This window comes from Notothenia rossii, assembly GCF_949606895.1.
Source record: "Notothenia rossii genome assembly, chromosome: 10".
In the NCBI taxonomy this organism is placed as follows: Eukaryota; Metazoa; Chordata; class Actinopteri; order Perciformes; family Nototheniidae; genus Notothenia; species Notothenia rossii.
In genome coordinates, this window is record NC_136908.1 from 52,079,755 (window position 1) to 52,100,875 (window position 21,121).

Genomic DNA, 21,121 nt, shown 5'->3' on the forward strand with positions numbered 1-21,121 from the left:
GTTTTTTACACACACTGATATGTGGCTGCAGCAAGGGCTTACATTTCCCTGACACAGTTTCATCGACCTCCCCCACCCCCAACCATCAACACAGGTCGAGTCTCACATTACTGACAGCACGCACACACATGCACACGCACGCACGCACACACACACACACACACACACACACACACACACACACGCACACACACACGCACACGCACACGCACACGCACACGCACACGCACACGCACACACACACACGGCCCTAAACACTCTATGGTGCAGTTTACTATGACAGGATGACATGAGATTATCACCTCTGAGATTGCACTCATTGATGGGTCAAACTGGGACTTTTTGTTGGGTAAATGTGTAACCTTATGTGTATTTGTTCAGAAAAACTCTTGGTACTTCACTTTACATGCAGTACCGCTACTTTTTACTTCACTAAAAATATGTGAGAGGTGAGAGCTTACTTTGTGTTTAGAGACTTGATGTACCATGTTCAAACCTCTAATAAAAAGCCTTGTTTTTAACCTTGTGACAACATGCATATCAAACATTATCTCAAGGCAAGGCAAGGCAAGGCAAGGCAAGGCAAGGCAAGGCAAGGCAAGGCAAGGCAAGGCAAGGCAAGGCAAGTTTATTTATATAGCACTTTTCAACACAAGGCAATTCAAAGTGCTTTAAAAAAGAAAATGGCATTTAAAATCAGTCATTAAAAAGAAAAGTTAATAAAATAAACATTAAAAGAAAAAATACATGGATAAAAGTGAGAGTGCAGTCTAAGATATGAATAGTTCAATTAAAAGCAGCGATTAAAAGAAAAGTCTTCAGCCTGGATTTAAAATTAGTAAGAGAATATTTTTCAAGTATTTTTTCAACCTGTTCACATTTTGTATTGGAGCATTTTTTGACGAGGATGATAACAACATCAAGGATCAATTCTGTCTTTGATTTAAAAACTAGTATTCGTCAGTCGATGTCATCATCAAGTCTACTTTTCTAAACTTTTTCACTTGATCTCTTAAATGTCAAGTTCTCATGTAAATCTGAAAAAGTCTCACTTATACTTTACATTTCACAGATCATAGAGGGAGAACATGTAATTATCATCCATCCCAAATGATATTAAACATCACATCCAGCTTCTTTACACTGAAGAGTACTTTTTATGTAAGTATTTTTTATTGAGTTTCAAACTGCATTAAACTGTTTTTGTTTTTTAAATGTTATGAGTATGACACCAAAAAAGGTCACAAAGCAGTTCCTCATTTCAATTGTATGTCTTTGTTTAGTTTCTAATCTTCTTAGAATCTTTTCCAGCATTTTCCTCACAGCCTTTCATTTCAATTTCCATGTAGGCAGACTTCTCGGCCCACTCCTAATAATACATTTATTTCTTCCAAATCCCCCCCCCCCCTGCTGCCCATCACCCATACTGACACCCCACTCCTCTGCTGTCTCCGTTCAAAGCAGCGATTTATTCCCAGTTTTATCATTTCATCAATTCCCCCAATGATATCATCAATGAATGCCTTACCTTTTGAAAGAGAGATGAACGGGGTAACAAAGAGCTGCATTAAACCCCCCCACTCTCTTTCTCTTTCTCTCTCTCTCTCTCTCTCTCCCTCTCTCTCTCTCCATCTCCCTCTTTCTCTCCCTCTCTCTCTCTCTCTCTCTCTCTCTCTACACATATATGTACTGTATTCCTCTCTTGGTGCAGCCATATGGAAATGGAGCCTCAGCAGATGGGAGGCCGTCCTCATGACTAATGAATAATGAACAATAGAGAGGAAAGTGCTCCATCCTGTTAACTGAGGTGTGATGTTCAAGATAGGCCACAGCTAAACACTCATCAACGAGGGGTTCAGGAATGAGTCCTAAAACAGGGAAATGAGTTTTTTATTATTATTTTATTATAAGCATTTTAGCACGTCCAGTTCCCTGGTCTTAAAGTCAACAGATTTGAGTGTGTTTTTGGTTGGATGCCTCTAATGAGATCTAAGAGATGTTGCAGTAAATACCCCCACTGATGAATGTCTGAAGCTTCTATGTGTTTTAAAGACAGCGGCTGGTGGTTGCTAACAGGCGGCTAAATAGGACTACTAACCGTCATCACGCCAAACATTATCCGCCTTTAGCTTAGCGGTGGTGACATGGAGTCTGGTGACCATGATGTCGTTGGTTAGCCTTACGTTAGCTTTTTACATCTGGCAGTTTCCTTCAACTTTTATACAAGTGGTGTCAATATGTGGAAATGATCCTGCTGACCGTTATGTGTAAGTATTAGAAACATTTGCAACAGTACTTATTTTCTGCAATATTCCAAAATCCAATGGAACAGAAACCTATTGCTTGTTATCAGGAGCCCTGGAGATGCTAACTTACTGGTCGGCCTTCAAAAAAGACGTCATCCCTTCTAGTGAATCGTGTCTCTGTGTCTAAATAACATGAGCGCAGCATCAACTTGCCTCTACTCTGACATCTGACCTCTGTTAGCTCACCAAAAGCATCATCTCTGAGTCATGCTTTGCTGGATGATTCAGATTGTGATCTTTTTTAGGGAATGCATCATCTCAGTGTAACTCATCAGAAGAATAGACAGATGGAAGGAATGTGGAGACATTTGGAAATGATCCGTGCATATCAGACCATTTAAAATTCCTCTGCTAGTGGGGGGTGCATTTTGAATTTCTGGCACCATTTTAAAAAACTTGTTCTTGTGATTTTTTTATATTCCTGTGGATACGGGCCAATTTTCGAGGATCACATGGAGAGATTTCCATCGCAGCTACTGAATAATGCAGCTGGCTCACAGCGTGCTGGGAAACAGCCGTAAATCTGAGGATTCACTGACGGTCCTTCTGCGGAGAAACAGTGAGGAATTCCCCTTTCAGCTGCCACTTTGAACTCTGAGTTGATATGTAGAGAGGCCTGTTTGAATTCCATGTTGATTTGTAGAAAAAGAGTGAGAACAGACAGCAACTAAACTTATATGACTTCCACCAGTAAATAAAAACAAAGCTTTGAATACCCAAGAAATACTAAAAATGTAAACTTACATCCAAAAATCAATATAATGATCATTTTGAACGTTTAGCTATTTAGCTAAATAGAGTCCTGTATTTGATCTAAAATACACTTTTCCTTAGATTCTGTCTCTTAATAGCTTTTAGTGAACAACATGGAATGTCTGACAGTAGTCACATTTTGCTTGAACCAAACCCTTCATTAAAGCTCCATAATGGGAAATATTTCAACACAAGAATCCATGTTTTTATTGAATGCACCTGTCCATTAAAAAGACATATTTCAAGTGTCTTGCTTATCAATGTATACACATTTAAAGTTTAACATGACATAGTTGGTGTTTTGGCAACTTTTGGATCTCCACTCGTCTTAAAATAAAGAACAATGTTTTTAGTTTATTAGTTTATGCTGAGCAAGATTAAAGAGGTGGAGTCACATGATGACAAATTAAAGTAAGATGCATTATAGGGGGCGGGCACTAAAAGATAGTAACCGCACCTTTTGAAGCATTATTTTCTAACATAATCTGTTGCCAAAGGTAAATAAAGAGCTTGATATTTTTCCATTACAATGTTTTCTTTTGACAGCTTTCACACCTTAAGTGACCATTGAACCTTTTTTATTTAACGATTGGTACTTTTACTATCAAACGTGTTGTTCCTACTCAGGTTTTCTATGAACAAGTACAACATGCACACAAAGCAGTTGGAGAGAAAGTACATACTCATGGCACAGTTATTTTTCTTTTCTAACCATTATCAACTATTTTTAGACTATTATCAAGACTGTAAAAAAGGCATGTGTAAACTGAGGGCCAAATGCCACAAGCTAAACAAATGTAAATATTTGATGCAAATATGAAGTATATTTCCCTGTGTTTTGCAAACAGCTGAGAGTCACTCTAACTCGGCCTGATTAGCTGTCATTCATAAGAGATAGTGATGATTTTCTTTGCCCCCAACATTAAGTTATGAGTGGCTTTTCCTCAGCTAGGGGAACGGTGTCTCTCTCACCTCAAACCCACAGCTGACTGCTCCACGTTCACATATTTTCCATCTTGGGCTAAAAGTCGTAGCGGGGGAAAAGCGAGGCGGGGTGAAAGAAATGGCTACAACACAAAAGAAACATAACTGCACACACTGATGAGATGTGTTTTTCGAGAGAGGGGGGGGGGGGGGGGGGGGGGGGTTCTGCTTTAAAGTAGTTCAGCTGCCAGATCCAGCCTCGTCACATCTGATTGTTCTCTCTTTCTGTCGAACCCTTACATTTTGTGTGTGTAAATGTGTGTGTTACTGTGACCTAGATTTCAAGCCTGCAGTGCAATGCAAGTGATGGTTTGTGTGAGTGTGTGTGAAAGGGAAAAAGAGCTCAGTCTATGGTTAACCATACACCTCGCCTTTCCCCCACACACACACTGAGACACACACAAAGAGGACCTCCTTCCAAACCCACACACAGGGTTTTTAAGTATGAATTTGTGTGTGTTGTATCTAGGTTGATTAAAATAAGTTAGTGTATTATGAAATGTGTGAATGTTTTTTTATGTATCTAATGAGCTGGCGTGTTGACTTCCTGATTGAGTGATATGGATGATTGATTATTGTAGATCTGTGGATTGATAAGATAGTATTTGGTTTGTGATGGTTTCAGTCCTGAACATGTGGACAGTTGGTTTGCGGGTTTTCTTCTTTGCATTGCCCAGGCTGTATTTCCTGTGTTTTTAGTACAGAGATACAAGTGTTGTCTAATTTCTTGAGTAAATTCAATCATATATTGAAAGTGTTATATTCTCATGTATTTGTGATTTGACTCCTTATACTAAGTATATTGTATTAAGTGAAATAAAGGGGGTCAGAGATGGCTCACCAAACACAATATTAGTCTTTTTTCCATCTCTGACCCTTTGACTTGTTTCAGAAGGGAAAAGTGACCTGGTTTCTTTCGACTGTGGCTTCTGTAGACAAATGGTTTTTAAATGCACTTTTCTATCCACTAATGTTTGACAAATGTCAGGAGTTGGTTTATTGACACTGTAATGAATTGCAGGCTGTTCAGATTAAAACCAGCTTGAACAGGTCGTAGCAGGTGGAGCAGGTTTGGATGAATTTATACAGAGCAGGCAGGTTTTAGCAGGAGTCAGTCAGAATGCTTTATTTAACCCGGGGGGTAACTTCTTTTCTTGACCGTTTCTCCATTTAAGAATAAAATACAATAAAATATAAAATAATTAAACTTCAAAGTCAAATGTTTAATAAAAGATCAAATAAAATAAAATTGCATAAAAGAAGAAGTAACACATTAAATTATAAAAAAGTATAATACAAATATTAATATAAAAATAAGAAGCTCAATTAAAAATGCACGATAAAATATACATTTATAAAAATTAGAATACAATTATGAATTTACACAAAGGAAGTTAAGGTCAAAATATGCACATTGTACTACTAATCATACCATCTGTATATCATTATATACAGTCATTTATATCTTAGTATCAGTTCATCTCTGGACCACATACCAGAAGGATGAAAAGCAGGGCCGTTGGATGGAGTATTTTTAGTCATTGTTACACATGCTGAGTTCAGTTTCACCTCTAATGTGGATTATATTGAAGTGAAGTGTAGAAAAAATTGTTGCTATGGTTACCTACAGTTTAATATAGCCTGCAAAGTGATTCAGAGGTCAAACGATATGCTATACTATATTTAGTCTACACTTGCGTAGATATTACCAGTTTTTAACACAATATAAGTGAATGAAATGTTAAGTTTGAGCAGAATGCTAATGCTGCTTTTTGGGGACTGTCCCTAATGATAAAGGAAACAATTGCAAAGGTGTCTGTAGATTTGGAAAATAAAATGATGTGTTTGCCACTGTTGCATATCAAATAGTGGCAAATGATCCAGTTTGATTTAGATTGCTTTTTGGAGCAGGAGATGTCTCTTGTGTTATCGACGTTAGTGAAGAGGATGGACTAATAGCATAGTCAAATCTAGTGAAGGAAAACTGTCATGGTTTAAAGAACATCGTAATATATTCACTGATGTGTAAGCATGTGTTAGAGGACGTATCAGAACAAGACAACTGTATATTGAGGCTGCAATACATGAGCTAAACTAAACTCTACGCAGCTTATTATGTTTTAAACATTGTAAATTGGTATTCTTCACAGTAACATTGATTAAATATGGCAGAATAACACCCACATCATTTAAAGAATGTCCTTGGTGCACAACACCGGCTCAAGTATCTACAAAGTAAAATATCCGTCTCGACATTTTCTGTGTTGTGTTCTCCTTTCCACCCTGCAGACCTCGGCTCCCTCTCTCCTCCCCCTCACTCGTCCTCCCCTCACCCCTCTTCTCCTCCTTGAACCTCCTCCTCCCACCCTCTCCTCTCAGACTCACCCACGGCAGAATCCTTGAAGCTTTCCCCTGAATGGCTGCAGGATAATGACCCGATGGAGCTGAGCTGAAGCTGCAAAACAAATTGTTCTGTGAATGCATTTTAAACAAGAGTGATTCAAAAGCACACGATGAGAAACTAAATAAGGCACAAACACATTTTGACAGCTAAGAAAAAAACCAAAACTATTAAATAGATGTTTATTTGACTAACTTTGTCTGTAGATTTCTTCTTAATACACCAACTTAGCATTAGTGAATGCATCATTTTCATATTCATATCAGAAAACTTGCTCAATATAAACACTTATTTGTGTTAATGTGAGCAATCAACCTTGGAAGTTTTATAATGAAATCTATTGGTGTTCACCTCTAATGTCTTACTTAATCTAGGGAAACATTTGTATGGCAAAGATCGTCTTAAAATATCCGACCGTAATCATTTAAATACTTGTAATTCTCTGTAATATCGTTATCAATATCACAATTGCACTGACAGTCAAAATAGTCGCTTCTTGTTTTTTTCAGCCCTAATCTGATTGGTAGAGAAGATAATTTGATTTATCAGCTGACGGATTACTCCTGTAACAAAGATGAGCTTTGATCAGTCAGCTTGACAACACGCCTACAGGAAATCTGATCTCCTGTCAGTTCCATTGAGCAGCCACACCTGTCTCCACCTTTTAAACCTGAAGCAACTGACACGGCAGCCGCTGAATATGAAACATAACGTCTCTGTCTGCTTCCCTTTAAATCAAACGTCTGTTTACTCGCGTTGTCGTGACTTCAGTCTGAATTCACATATGAGCGGGCGGAAAATCATGCAAAGTGGACGTTTGATTTGAGGTTGCCAGGCAACAGTATAAGGCAGCAGCTTTTCAGAGTGACTCAATAGAAAGTGTCTGAGTTGTGTGTGTGTGTGTGTGTGTGTGTGTGTGTGTGTGTGTGTGTGTGTGTGTGTGTGTGTGTGTGTGTGTGTGTGTGTGTGTGTGTGTGTGTGTGTGTGTGTGTGTGTGTGTGTGTGTGTGTGTGTGTGTGTGTGTGTGTGTGTGTGTGTGTGTGTGTGTGTGTGTGTGTGTGTGTGTGTGTGTGTGTGTGTGTGTGTGTGTGTGTGTGTGAGCTATTCAATTAACTAGAGAGGGAAAACACCCGCCTCGTTGCTGCCTTCGTGAGTTTCCATTGGCTGATGTTAGGGAATAATGCAATGATTCAGCATTTCATATGTGGGACACAGCATTACATCCAATTATGACACAGCTGTTATCTCTACATAGATAGTAGAATAATGTATTTCATTTGCCACCACAAACTGTTCTGCTATTATGAACCTTGCGCGTGGCTATCGTCTCCATTATAGAGATTCTATTGTTGTTCTTTTCCATTCCAGTTTGTGTAATTAACTAGACCCTTTCAAACTAGAGGCAAATTCAACCACGTAATGTCCCTTTCTTTTATCACTTTTGCCCAGGGATTGCTGCTAAAAAGGTTAGAATAGGTGTCGCTACAGTGTTTCAATCTTAGAAATATAATTTGTATAATAGGAAAAGGGTGTTTATTTATTTATTATAATCAGATCTGTGGATAGAACAAATTATTTTGATGTAAGGTTAAGTGTATGCTATAATTACTGATGTTTCCCAGCCTGGGTCATCAACCTACATATTAAGGGTTGTAAGATATTTGAATGCCCTTACACACCGGTTTTTCGTTTTGGGTGGGAATAATTCAAACGTCATTATTTCAAACAGTTTTGTCATCAATACGCTCCAACAGAAAGCACATATTAAAGTGGAGAAAAATGTGATCATTTTAAAAATGGTTGAAGTTTTATTTTACTTCGGGTCATTTGAGATACCTTTACTATTTGCTCATTTTAATCTGACATTTTGGTAATTGAATATTCTTGCTTTCGGTAAAGGTCTGCTATATCAGGCTAAAATAACTCGGTTCCGGAAACTTCATACATTTATAAAAATGAGTGTGATAGTTCATTTTAGTTCTTAAAAACAATAGGTTTGAAAATAATATATAAAAATTTGTTCTACTACCGAATCTCAAGTCAGATAAGGCTATACTGTTAATACTCACATCATTTCAGGAAGGACTGCTTTTAATTTGAACCCCCTGGAACTATCTGTAGTGTCCTCATACCTGCCTCTTCCTGCTTTCCCCTTTATCCTTCGTCTCTGTATGCGTTACGTTATTCTGTTTATTGAGCAGGGTGTTGCTGTAAAAGCCGTCTGCCCACAACAAACACTGTAAAGCCTTAATAAACCAGAATACATCTAAATATATATAAACGACTGTTACTTTGAGGCAGGAATCATTTTTTCCAAGTGCTTTGTGCTCGTAGAGAAAAGAGAAGGATAGCTTTTGTGAACGCTCACATCGATCCCCTTTGTATGAAAAGACATTTCATTTCAAGGGAAAGAAATAAAGTGCTGCTTTTGTTTACACACTTCAATTTCAGCTTTTTGTTCTTGATGGCGTTTTGCTTTTTTGTTTTATAAACAGCGTCTCATTTCATGTGTAATTGCTCTGTCTGGTTTCTGTGGAATACATTAGTGTTTGTCAAGGCTGCTTGTTTATTTTGGAACAGCTTAGTAAAGTAAATCTTCATGATTTGTATTAGTCGGCCTCCCACTGTTAACCACAGTTCACATTTTGGAATAGATCTCTTTTAACGTAATGGTTTTATGACCAATTTCATGACTTGGGTCTTTTTCCAACTCCATATATTAGTCATCACAGGATATGTTACTGCAGCCCTGTGAGCAACTCAATGCCCCTTCATAGTGTGTCATGTGACTTGATTTTAAAATGGTTCTTTTACACTATTCATCATATAAAAGACAATAGGGTCACACAATTGAATGTTAAGGTTATTTGGACGAATTGGGAACTGTACTACTATGATATATGTTTTATTTAAATATATATCATCAACGGATTATGGCGAACTCTTACTTTGTACATTGCATTTAGCTAACTTTTCAACCATCTTTGTATTACTTTTAGCAAACACTTCGAAATATTTGTCCTTACATTTGGCAAACTAACAAGCAGCATTGTTTTACTTCAGAAGTATTCAACTCTTTTTTTAGCTAACTTTTCAAACCAATGATGCATCACCTTTAACAACTGTATCATCCCCCCTGGTTGGAATGACTGATATACACCATAGACATAACACCTAATTACAAACATGTATTCTAGTATAGGCACAGTTTGATATTTCATATGCAATATATCAAATCATTCCAAAGCTATAATTCGTATGCTATAATTATATCACTTTTTCCTTATCACTCTCTGCTTATAATCAGTTAATGAGTTGTAACATTGAAATGATAGAATGAATAAATTCACGTCTGTTTGTGTAAGCTAATGTTTGCTTATTTCAACAGAGAGGACTGTGGTTCCTCTTTTACTGACTCTGTCGTCAGTGTGTGTTTTTTTCTGTTAACCACAGTGGGGTTTGACTTCCTTCATTCTCACAGTGCGTAGGGGAGCGTTCACATTTCATCCACTTTGTCTCAACTGTGGCTTCACAAACCTTCCATAGAGACCAGTTTGTGTTGTTCGTGAAAGGGTCATTCACTATAATGGTTTAGCAAAACTTGTAATCAACTACTGTTAGTGAGCCATCTGTAAACAGAGATCAACTTTATACATACAATGGGTGCTTGTTTGTGTAGTAAGTTGTACAAGCAAACGCTAAACTGGATGAAACATCGTAAAAGTATTGTTTGATTTAATTATTAGTGTTTATTTGACACGGTAAAGAAGGACTGAATAAATTGTTTATAGGGTTATTTCTTTTAACTCCGCTGTTTGCTTGCTAAGTAGTTTTCACACCACGTTGAGGTGTTAAGGCTTTTTTCATTTAGCTAAATAGTGTCATTTGGTGAGTACTCACTGATCACTGTTTCTCCGTCTTATAATATGACCTTGGATAGGTTTTTTATACCTGCATTCATAAAGTAGCTCTTCTACAGTATTTGAGATTTCTTTTAAACACATATATACGAAATATGTATTTATAAAAAAACCTGAATATAATGGTAATTCATCACTGATAAATGATTAAGTGTATAACTGAGCAACTGTCTACACTAATAGTTCATTCATCATCAATCATCGTTACAGCGTGTTTCCCAGTGGCAGAAAGTCATGTATTTCAGTGAGTACATTTCATTTGATCTACTTTCATCGGCTTTCCTTCATTTCCCGCTACTTTTTCCTACACTCAACTATGTTTATTTGATTTCACTGCAGACACAACATGCAAGGTAATAGTCCAATAATGCTACTATGTTACACTAACATATAGTAAGAACATTTGTAAAAGGAGTATTTGTTGGTATGTTAGGTTAGTATCTTTCACAGATATAGTTTTCTCTTTAGAAATATTAAAAATGTAATTTAAGCTTTTTGGTTTTTTTGTACTTGTAAATATACTACAAGTAGAGTGTTTTGTGGTTGGAGAACAGTTCAAACCAAACAGATAACAAATCAATAGAAATTTATTTTCTTACTTATCAAAAATATCTGCAACACATTTGCATAGATGAACACAAATAGTTTCCATGATTGTTTCATGTGATTGTATCAACAAGAGGAGAGTCACACCACAAACTGTATTCCTCTCAAAAGTGAAGTGTGAATCTAAATGAATGCAGACCCTGTATCTGAAATAACTTAAACATCTTTTGGGGGTAAAGGAGCTCATGTTGACATTATTATATTACTGATCAAATATTTTCTCTGAATCCCAATGGATAACTCCTTATAAACAAGGAAAACAATAAATATTTCAAATATATTACTTCTTGGTTTGTTAAATACTTTCAAATATATCCAATCATGTCACACAAAAAGGCCAAAACTCGTCATGGTCAATCATTATTCTTTTTTCACTTAAATGCTATAATGCTCCTCTGTCACGAATATAATGGAAATGAAAAGTAAGAAATAAACACAAAAGTCTTCAGTCTCTCATAATAACGTCTTCACAGGATGAGTAATCCGATTGACTCCGACTTGTTTTGGGCGGACGTTTCTGTGGGGTACTCCATCACATTTTGACACCACCATTATCCCAGAAATAATCCTTCAGCTTCTCGTGGGGATATTCCTCCATTTGTTCTTTTCCGATGCAATCGCTCCCAAAAAGATCCCTTTTCTTGCATGTTGGAAATCCATAAAAGCTCCACAACTTTCCACCAGGAGGCACCTAATCCAACGAGTCTTGCTGTCGTGCTGCTCCTGGATCAGTTGGCGAACTGTCTGTAGAAGGCGACCTTGACGCGCTCTATCTGGTGGCACAGTTTGATGGCGGGGCCGAGCTTCAGGTCCATGCACTCCTGTACGGTGGGCAGAGTGAGCAGCAGCAGCGCCTGGCCGTCAATGTCCTGCAGGAAGAGATACATTCATATTTAAAGAGACAGTTCAAGAGTAGTGAAGCTTTTCCTCAAGTTCTGAAGCTTGAACTGTCCGACGTGTGGAATCCCTCAGGGTTAGTTCCCTTTGCCACCAAATGCTTCTAGAGAAAGATATTTGTTTTTTATGACCTCACGCGTCCAAAAATGGTCATTGTTCAAGTTTCAAGACGAGATTTACTATAGTTAGACAAACTAGATCCTGTTGCCTTTTAGTCCAGCTTTAATCTGATCATAAAGCTTTTAGAATCAAAAGTTAAAAAGAAACTAAAATAAATCCTCACAACCTCTGGCAAGTCCAGCTTTACAATTGATTCTGCTCGAAAAAGGAAATGTGAATAATAAGGGGAAAGAATGCAAAATAGCCTTTTAATAAGAAAAAAACGATTTATCTGACTATCTATTTAATTTACATCAAGAAAGAGAAAGGATTTTGATCACAATGTTGTCAGTTTGACATCATGAGCTGAGGAAATATTGATTTATGAACAACTCAGAGTGAAGGCTCTAATATTTTAAAGACTGTAGAGTTTGTACGTTGGAAATACTGAGGAAGATATTTAGCTTGGTACTTTTGTCTGGTCAGAGAGAGGATAAGGCATGGAGTTGTGATTGTAAGGTGTGTGTGTGTGTGTGTGTGTGTGTGTGTGTGTGTGTGTGTGTGTGTGTGTGTGTGTGTGTGTGTGTGTGTGTGTGTGTGTGTGTGTGTGTGTGTGTGTGTGTGTGTGTGTGTGTGTGTGTGTGTGTGTGTGTGTGTGTGTGTGTGTGTGTGTGTGTGTGTGTGTGTGTGTGTGTGTGTGTGTGTGTGTGTGTGTGTGTGTGTGTGTGTGTGTGTGTGTGTGTGTGTGTGTGTGTGTGTGTGTGTGTGTGTGTACCTGCTCCTGGAAGATGTTGGCCAGAGACGCACAGTCAGTGGAGTTTATAAACTGAACGACTTCATCTACACTCCACTCCAGAGGGTTTCTGTCCAACACCAGGTGATCCTCCTCCTCGTCCATCTGACACACACACACACACACACACACACACACACACACACACACACACACACACACACACACACACACACACACACACACACACACACACACACACACACACACACACACACACAGTCAATTACAGAATCACAAACACATTTGCTTTAATCACTCAACTCATTCAGTCTCTGGTGAAACTGCTGTAGAAGTACTGATTTATTTAATCCACCACAATAACAGTACTGTGGATGATTATGTCAGATGTAATTGTATGCCTGATCAACTATAATTAATTGCGTAGTTTTTTTGGCTCACTTTGCAACCCTAAAAATGGGTCTCGAAAAAATATAAACACATTGGAACAAAATCCATGAGCAAATATTCCTTGTTTGGCATCGTGTAACTTGCTGCATGTCATTTTGCTAAACATTTTAAATATTGATCAAATAAAGGCTTAAAATGTTCCCAAATAGTCTTTAGAAAATGTGCTAATCACTTTGTTAAAACACGTACAAAATGCAACTCTTTTAGGCTATTTGATTTGTTCCTTTAATATTCCGTCAGGTATACAGTAGTATAATGTAGTATACAAAAGACAGATAAGGATAAGCCCTCCATGTTGTTTAAATATCAGCGTCTAGTTCAAAGAAGTTTAATAAGGCCTGCTCCTAAGATTGACTTTCACAAGAATTGTATTGTTTCCAGAAAAGAAGCCAGAAGTTACAGAGCTTCATTATTCATTCATTAATACATTTGTACTGGTCTGTCTGACCTGCATGTCCTGTCCCTCCGGGGGCTGGTACTTGTTCTGGTTGTAAGTGGACAGTGAGCGCGTGGACCTCCTGCGGCCCTCGGGGGCCTCGGTCCCCCCCGCAGCTTCCCCTGTGCTGAAGGCCCTGCGCAGCGATGCGGCGCGGCGGGGGCGGCTGCTGTTCACCTCCGCCGAGGAGCCGTCAGGGTGGTCCTCACGGGGCTCCGAGCTGGTGCCTTCACTGCCTGACTGCAACGTCATCTCTTCATCGTCCTCACTGTCCTGAAGGGGGGAGGCAGAGGAGTCAGGGGGGGTTTGTGTTTGGGCTTCAGAATGGTGGGGGAAGCACCTAAACGCTACACACACAATAACTTAAAAGCCTGTTTTTACGCTAATAACCGTTGATCTTCACTCACTGCGAAGATTTGTGTTTCGATCACTTTGGCTGTGTGAGTGCAGACATTTTTACATTCACAAGTTCTTAGACTCATATGTCCCCATTGGAAGCCATTAGCTATTCACTATCCACCAGATTGAGCCATCTTATCGTGTGTCCCAATAGCAAACACATTATATTGTCCTGGTTTGCTCTGCACAAATATTTGATAACAGAAAGAGCCAAAGATGATGTTGAAACTTGAACACTTCCCACTGATGTGACACAGGCAGGGATATCTAAGCTGGGTAGGAACAGAGGTGACGTTAGTTTAAAGTTCCTCTTTCCTCAAAGCAATGACTCATGGTCTCCACTCAGGTTTCCACTGAGAGCAAGAAGTGAGACTTAGATTGAAATGAGATACCGTGCTGGCTGAGGCTGGGTTACACACACAGAATACTGACTCCTATTGAATATTCACTATTTTCTTTTATAGCTAATACGCCTTTACCAAACAATAACATGTAGTTATTAAGCTAAATATCAAATATCTATACAAATGTTTTTTGGTTGGAAGTCAGTATTTTGTTGGATGTCAGTATTTTGTTGGATGTCAGTATTTTGTTGGAAGTCAGTATTTTGTTGGATGTCAGTATTTTGTTGGATGTCAGTATTTAGTTGGATGTCAGTATTTTGTTGGATGTCAGTATTTAGTTGGATGTCAGTATTTTGTTGGATGTCAGTATTTGACTTGTAGTTCTTCTTTTATTTAAAATGGATGAAGCCTCAACATAAATAGATTTGATACGGATGTATGAAGCTTCTTTCAGACTTTTTTGTTCAATTCAATTAAACCCATATATATTTGTGCTGCTATTGTAGAGCTGATATTATACATTGATCAGTTGACTAAGAGAACATTAAATGATAGTTGAAGTATTTTTTAAAGTAAAATTGCCAAACAAACATGTTAGAGCCAATACAAAAAATAAAAAGCTTCACTTCGGAATTATTGGTCAAATAAAACCAAGGCTATAATTAAGGGTTATATTCAAGGTCACGTTATCTACCAACAATGTATTGATTTATATTTCGGTCTAGAATGTAAAAAAAAAAACGTTGGGGGCAAATCAACAATCCAACATGTTGCTCATCAGTTGCTTTGTCATATACAAATACACATACAAATAATAATTATTAAAACTGCTGTAAATGTATTTTCTCTTGATCAAATCATTTATTACTGTTTCCTCTTTTTTTTTTATACAATGTTTACTTTGCAACACTACCCAACTTAATCGCTTCATTCCATTCAATATTAATACTCACTCACTTTAATGATCTTGATGACCAACATCAAGTGTACATTAGTCTTGCTAGTGTGCTCCACATTGTAGTGGTGTAACATATAAAAACACCCTAGTGAGTAAACACATAGGCTGCCTAACCTAAATTGAACTCCTCTCCTTCCTGTCTCAGGGATGATGTTATTTATAAACCGGATTATGACTGTGCACTCCGTCTCACAGTGTTATCTAACCTGTGGTGAGCCGGCTGCACTGTAGTCCACGTTGGACGAGCGTCTCTTCTTCTGCACAAAGATTGCTTTCCTCTTCTTCCTGCGGCGCGTCGGCTTGGCCTCCGTCGCCTCCTCTCCAGCCATCGGCTTGGAGAGCTTCCTTTTCTTCCCGTAGTAATAAGCTGCAAAACACAGCAGATGTTGAAAACAATACACACCACAAAACAAAAACACATCCTAGCTGCTCAGCACCGGCAATTATACACTCTTTGATTTAGGGCTGAAAGAAGTGGAAGAAATACTCCGATCCTTTCAATCAGTCGCTCTTGCACTTGCACTCATTTTAAAACGTTACTTCAGACAAAGCACAGAAGCATCCTCAAGTGTACTTCAAGTACTTCAAGTAGTGATGAGCGTTTAATTGCACACACTCACTGTATTTGGTTTTGGTCTGGACGGAGCAGTTCTCCGGGCACTTGTCGGCGATGAGGAGGGGGCTGAAGAGGTTCGGGCAGCACTGCAGCTTCACGCACACTTTACGACAAAAGTCTGCGATCTGGTCTGCGAGGCGCACGATGCGGATGGTGGAGCGATAGGTTTTCCCTTTATATCTGCAGGTATAGAAAGAGAGAGGTTTTGATGACATGGGATGGAGGGGTAGCGTATTATTAGAGAAGTTAGCATGGCTAGGTTTACCGCAGGTTATATTCAATGGGACTTTTGCAGCAAATAGGCTCTGTGATATCTCCACATATCAACTCCACTTGTTGTGATTTTTGAAGTGCACTCGCCAGAAGTAAAAAGCTTTAATGCTTGTATTAACCACAGACCTTATTTCAGGCCCCTGAGGACTCATTCCTGCAGGGATTAGACTTGTATTCATCAGAAAAATGCATAATGAGAGTGATACATCAGAGATACATCAGAGATACATCAGAGATACATCAGAGATACATCAGAGCGTTTGACACTGAATGGTGATTGCCCTTGCAGTTATGATGTGAACGTGGGCTGTTTTAGTGATTTGAGATCATCCGGTTGATGAGGATTACGCAGGCAATCTCCTGTTTAATGGCAAAGGTTAGGAAGGGTGATCCGATCGTCTGGATCAAGAATCAAATGTTTCTCCTTGCTTAGTTAACTATCCTCGGAGGACTTCACCGTCCGAGCATCGAAAGCCCGACAGATGATAGTTCTTCCTTTTTGTCGAGGTGTGAAAGCATCCATGCGTGAATGTGAACATGATGCTGCGCAGCCGAACACAGGTGACTCACTACAAGCTCTGCGTGGCCAACTCTTCCTCGTTTCAGCCAGATATATACAAAATAAAATAGGGCAGTTTTTGATTAGAAAACGCAGAGCACGCAGCCTGGAGCCTGTGGAATCATTTGGCTCTGTGCACACAGCAGTGGAAGGAAATCACACACACACACACACACACCGCGGCAGGAACAAAGAAATACATTCAATGAAGAGGCTCTGTGAGGTCTGATTCTGATTTTAGGGAGGATGTGGTCTAAGCTTGATTTATGATGATTTCTAATACATCAAGTCATGTATTGCTTTATAGCGCCTGAAAATAACCAGAGCCATAGCTTGACCGAATAGAGTGCTGCAGGAATGCATCCTAAACCTGGAAATTAGTTTTCACACTTAGGGTTTCTCCAAAGTCAATCGTTTGGTTTGATCTTTGGTTTGCCAACGAGCTTATTCTATGCAATATTCCAAAGAGAAATGGAAAAATCCCATGGGCCTTTTGTCCAGGGTTATTATCTGTTCTGATTTATGATAAGAACGATCTCCTGCATGTCTTGGTATTTGGGGTTCTCCTCACTTGGCTTTGAGGGTCTCCTCTTGGCAGTCCCAGCTCTGATCCTCCAGGTCCTGCAGCTCCTTCAGGACTCGCCCGGGCTTGTAGGCGGCGTTGATCAGCATGCTGAGCAGCTGGAGGCAAAAAACATAAAATAAACTTCTGGTTCAAGAGAACAGGCTGGGAGTGTTACTCTAAAAACGTATTAACCTATATATAAACCTAATCTAAGTATCACATGATGAAAGTGACCTGTAACTGAACAATCCTCCATTACAAATCACAGTAACTGTATGTGAAGCAGAACACAGTGTCTTTAAACATGTGTGTGTGCAGACTGTCTTTAAACATGTGTGTGTGCTGACTGTCTCTGGAGAAATGGCCAGTCTGTTTTGCTGAGCAGTTGTTACGGTGTGTACGAGTAAACACTCTTGAGTGACAGCTCTGCACATTAAAATGAAGACACTGCAGGTGGTTAACAAGACATCGCTGTCTCACACTCTGTCTTCCACCTCCTCCCCCCCTTCCAATCTGCCTCCTCCCTCCCTTTGAAAGTGTGCCACTCTTTGATTAAAGCTGGCTCCTGACATCCGCCCACCTCTTTGAGGACCAGCGTGCACTTCCCGGGCCCGACAGCCTGCGGCAGCTCGGCGATGCGTCCCTTGTTGAGGTACGGGCCGGAGAAACAGCGGTGGTTGACGAAAATCTTTGAGCAGCAGTACCTGCCGTTCGCTGAGCCTGGAAGAGAGGACAGACAGGGATTAGGTCATGTGGAAATGTGATGTGTGCAAGGTGAACATCTTCTCTGTTAGACTTACAAAAAGTCATCTATAAGTAAATGTTATCTCTATTTCCTGATACCTGCGGGTCACAAGCAACAAAAACGTGTTTTAAGGAACTAATCATTAATACATGGACTCATGTAAATTAAAGCACGCCTAAACATGAGCTGTGCTTTGTGGCGTTTGAGATCAAAGCAAAAACGTTTTAGTTGTTTTGACTGAAGATTAAGTCTTTGCTCAAATGTGTGTTTGTCCTCAGCTGCTGTAGTTCATCCTTATTTAAGTTCTACACCGACTAGATACACACAAAAAACCATATATTTATACTAAGAGTATACTGACAAGTTTACTGCGTATATTGCTTATTTTAAGCATAAGTAGCCTACACTCGTTTTTTTAAATTTTGGATCGCAGACATTTAGCATCTTTTGGTTGCCAGGTGATATTGTGCAGGATGTTTATTTAAATTGTATATTTAATTACATTTCTAAATCAACATTTTGCGAAATCCTGACTTTTGTAAGGAAATGTGCGGCATAACCTTCCTTTACCCAACTGATCCCACCCTAGTCTAAACCACTTTAAAGAGCACTGAGAAAAATATCTCATGTAAAGTTACCATATTTGTATTTATCATAATTATTCATTATCATTGTATTTCTTAAATGCTTGTATTTCAGTCGTATGCAATTCCAAGCATTGCACCACAGGGGTGAGTGCGGAGTCTGAGAGTGCACGCCCCCCCTCTCCCCCCTTTGAGATAAATAAGAGTCGACATAACAAACATGCTCCCCCCCCCCCCCACCAACACCTGGAAACACAACGCTAGTGGTGAATAGTAATTAGGGGAGGGGGAATATGCATGAGCGAGTGGGAGGTTTTTAAACAGGGAACTTGGGGGCAAGGGTCTCCTGGAAACAACCCTCAGCCCACCGCTCCCTTTGAACAAACGTGTTATTGTTTACATTCAGATCCACTGCTTATTGTGTTATGTGTTATTGTTTACATTCAGATCCACTGCTTATTGTGTTATGTGTTATTGTTTACATTCAGATCCACTGCTTATTGTGTTATGTGTTATTGTTTACATTCAGATCCACTGCTTATTGTGTTATGTGTTATTGTTTACATTCAGATCCACTGCAAACAGAATACCCTATCTCCCAGTTTGATCAGTTTAAAGGAACCCAAAACAAACGCACATTTTGATCAATCAAATGTCTTTAGTTCTGCCTTTTTTTCCTACATTTTGGCTTTAATCCCTTAAACCCGCTTATATAAAAAGCGCTTACTATTATGACATGTGTGTCCTTTGCATGTTAAAAGTGCACAATTAATATACTAAAGTACACACTTAAGGTCAGATGTTGAAAGTAAAAAATATGAAGCGATATTTTAAGTTTGAAATGAATGGTTAGCATAACGTGCTGAACTACAGGCATTTCATGCACTTGGGATTCTGGGTTATTTCCCTTACATTACATAAAACAAAATACACATTTGGGTGTTTAATGTATTAATATGGTCTATTTGTGGTCTGAGTTTCTCCTAAAAATACCCAAAGTTAGCATTAATCAATGCATCATTGTATATTGAAACATCATTTTTTCAGATTTATTACAAAAACATATTATCTTAATGTTTTTATTTTTTGTTACCTGTAGTATCTTTAATAATGTTTGGAATTTTACAAAATCTTAATCAGAAATCTCCTCTTACATACACAAAACCTTCCAGTTTCATTCCTCTCTATATTCTGAGAACTGAAGGCAATAAAGGTTTGAGCATAATATTATATAATATGGCCAGTTGCTATTTATACGCAGACTATTTGAAAAAGGTGTTAAGGAGTAAATAAGTGTGAATCATAGCCAACATTATTATAATTGTTGTAGCTGCACCTGGAAGACATTCTCCTGGATCCTTTATCTTGATATGTGACCACCTTCTCATTTGTGCCATTTGGATCCTCTATGTTTTTACCCAGAGGAATGTGTCATTTGTGACATAGGGCTACATACATTCAATATGATGAATCGAAAGGAACACAAACCGGTGTTTACAAGTGTCTGCAGAGCGGGGTTTCCCCTCCACTCTCATCCCAGCAGCTCGTTAGCATTAATCACCGCAGATGAATCATGTGTAACGCGTGGCTGATTACCTGGATCCATGGCGACGGGCTGGCAGGAGATGACAGGAATCGGCTCTAACACTGGGGACGGGGCCAACCTGCAGGAGAGACCATAAATACCGTCAAATAATCCATAAGAAAATCCATGAAATAATGGAAGCAGACAGGAAACGACAGAGCTACTAAAGGGGGTTGGTTTTTTCATTATTCAATACATTAACCACTTTATTCCAAATCCAAACTATTTGTATTATTCAAACTATTTTACTTATGTATAAACTAAAAACAAAGATTCAAATCCAAAGAGAATTTATTTTACAGTATGTGAAGAAAAAAATAGTGTTAAAAAAGATTGGTCCAAACATAATCTATAAATGAATACAATAAAAATACATTAAATTCAGTTATGTAATAATCCTTTGAGAAGAAGCCTCTAATGTATCATTTGTTGAATGTTAAATTGAAAGAGTTATTTTCCTTGAAGGTCTATTTCACTTTCATCCAAACTGCTCCTCAGTGGGTTTTCAGAGTGCTAATTAAGCGCTAAATGTGAAATAAAACTATCCAATTATATCACTTTCATTTGAACCACAGCCATCGCCTGTTTTAATTCAACGTGTTTAGAATAAAAAAAGGTGATTCACAGCCTATAGATTTTTGGGGTTGAAGGACAGTTAAATAAAACGATGTATTGTCCATTAGCCTAATTTTAGTAGCAGTGTGATATGATCACAGCTATGTTTAGAAAGTATTGATGAAGAGATTCCCCGAGGAGAGAAATGAAATTGGTGTTGAGAACAGAGATCTGACAAAGTGTTGCTCAGATTCCCCCCCCCCCCCCCGTGTTCCCCTGCTGCGATCCCCAGCCTGACGCTGTAACATGTCATTTGTCAACAAAATCAATCA

General features: G+C 38.7%; 1 protein-coding gene across 5 annotated transcripts in view; it reads right to left on the bottom strand.

Annotated features, from left to right (window-relative positions):
• Nucleotides 1–10,935: 10,935 nt before the first annotated feature.
• Nucleotides 10,936–21,121, bottom strand: part of sfmbt2 (Scm like with four mbt domains 2) — a 39,044-nt gene continuing 28,858 nt past the window's right edge. For all 5 annotated transcript variants that reach the window (XM_079655414.1, XM_079655410.1, XM_079655413.1 and 2 more), the window contains 8 exons: nucleotides 20,246–20,313; nucleotides 17,901–18,040; nucleotides 17,327–17,436; nucleotides 15,928–16,103; nucleotides 15,514–15,674; nucleotides 13,619–13,879; nucleotides 12,742–12,864; nucleotides 10,936–11,839 (listed from right to left, as the gene is read on the bottom strand). In XM_079655414.1, coding sequence (XP_079511540.1) covers nucleotides 11,699–11,839; nucleotides 12,742–12,864; nucleotides 13,619–13,879; nucleotides 15,514–15,674; nucleotides 15,928–16,103; nucleotides 17,327–17,436; nucleotides 17,901–18,040; nucleotides 20,246–20,313 — 1,180 coding nt within the window. In that variant the 3' untranslated portion in view covers nucleotides 10,936–11,698. The remainder of the gene's footprint in view (nucleotides 11,840–12,741; nucleotides 12,865–13,618; nucleotides 13,880–15,513; nucleotides 15,675–15,927; nucleotides 16,104–17,326; nucleotides 17,437–17,900; nucleotides 18,041–20,245; nucleotides 20,314–21,121) is intronic.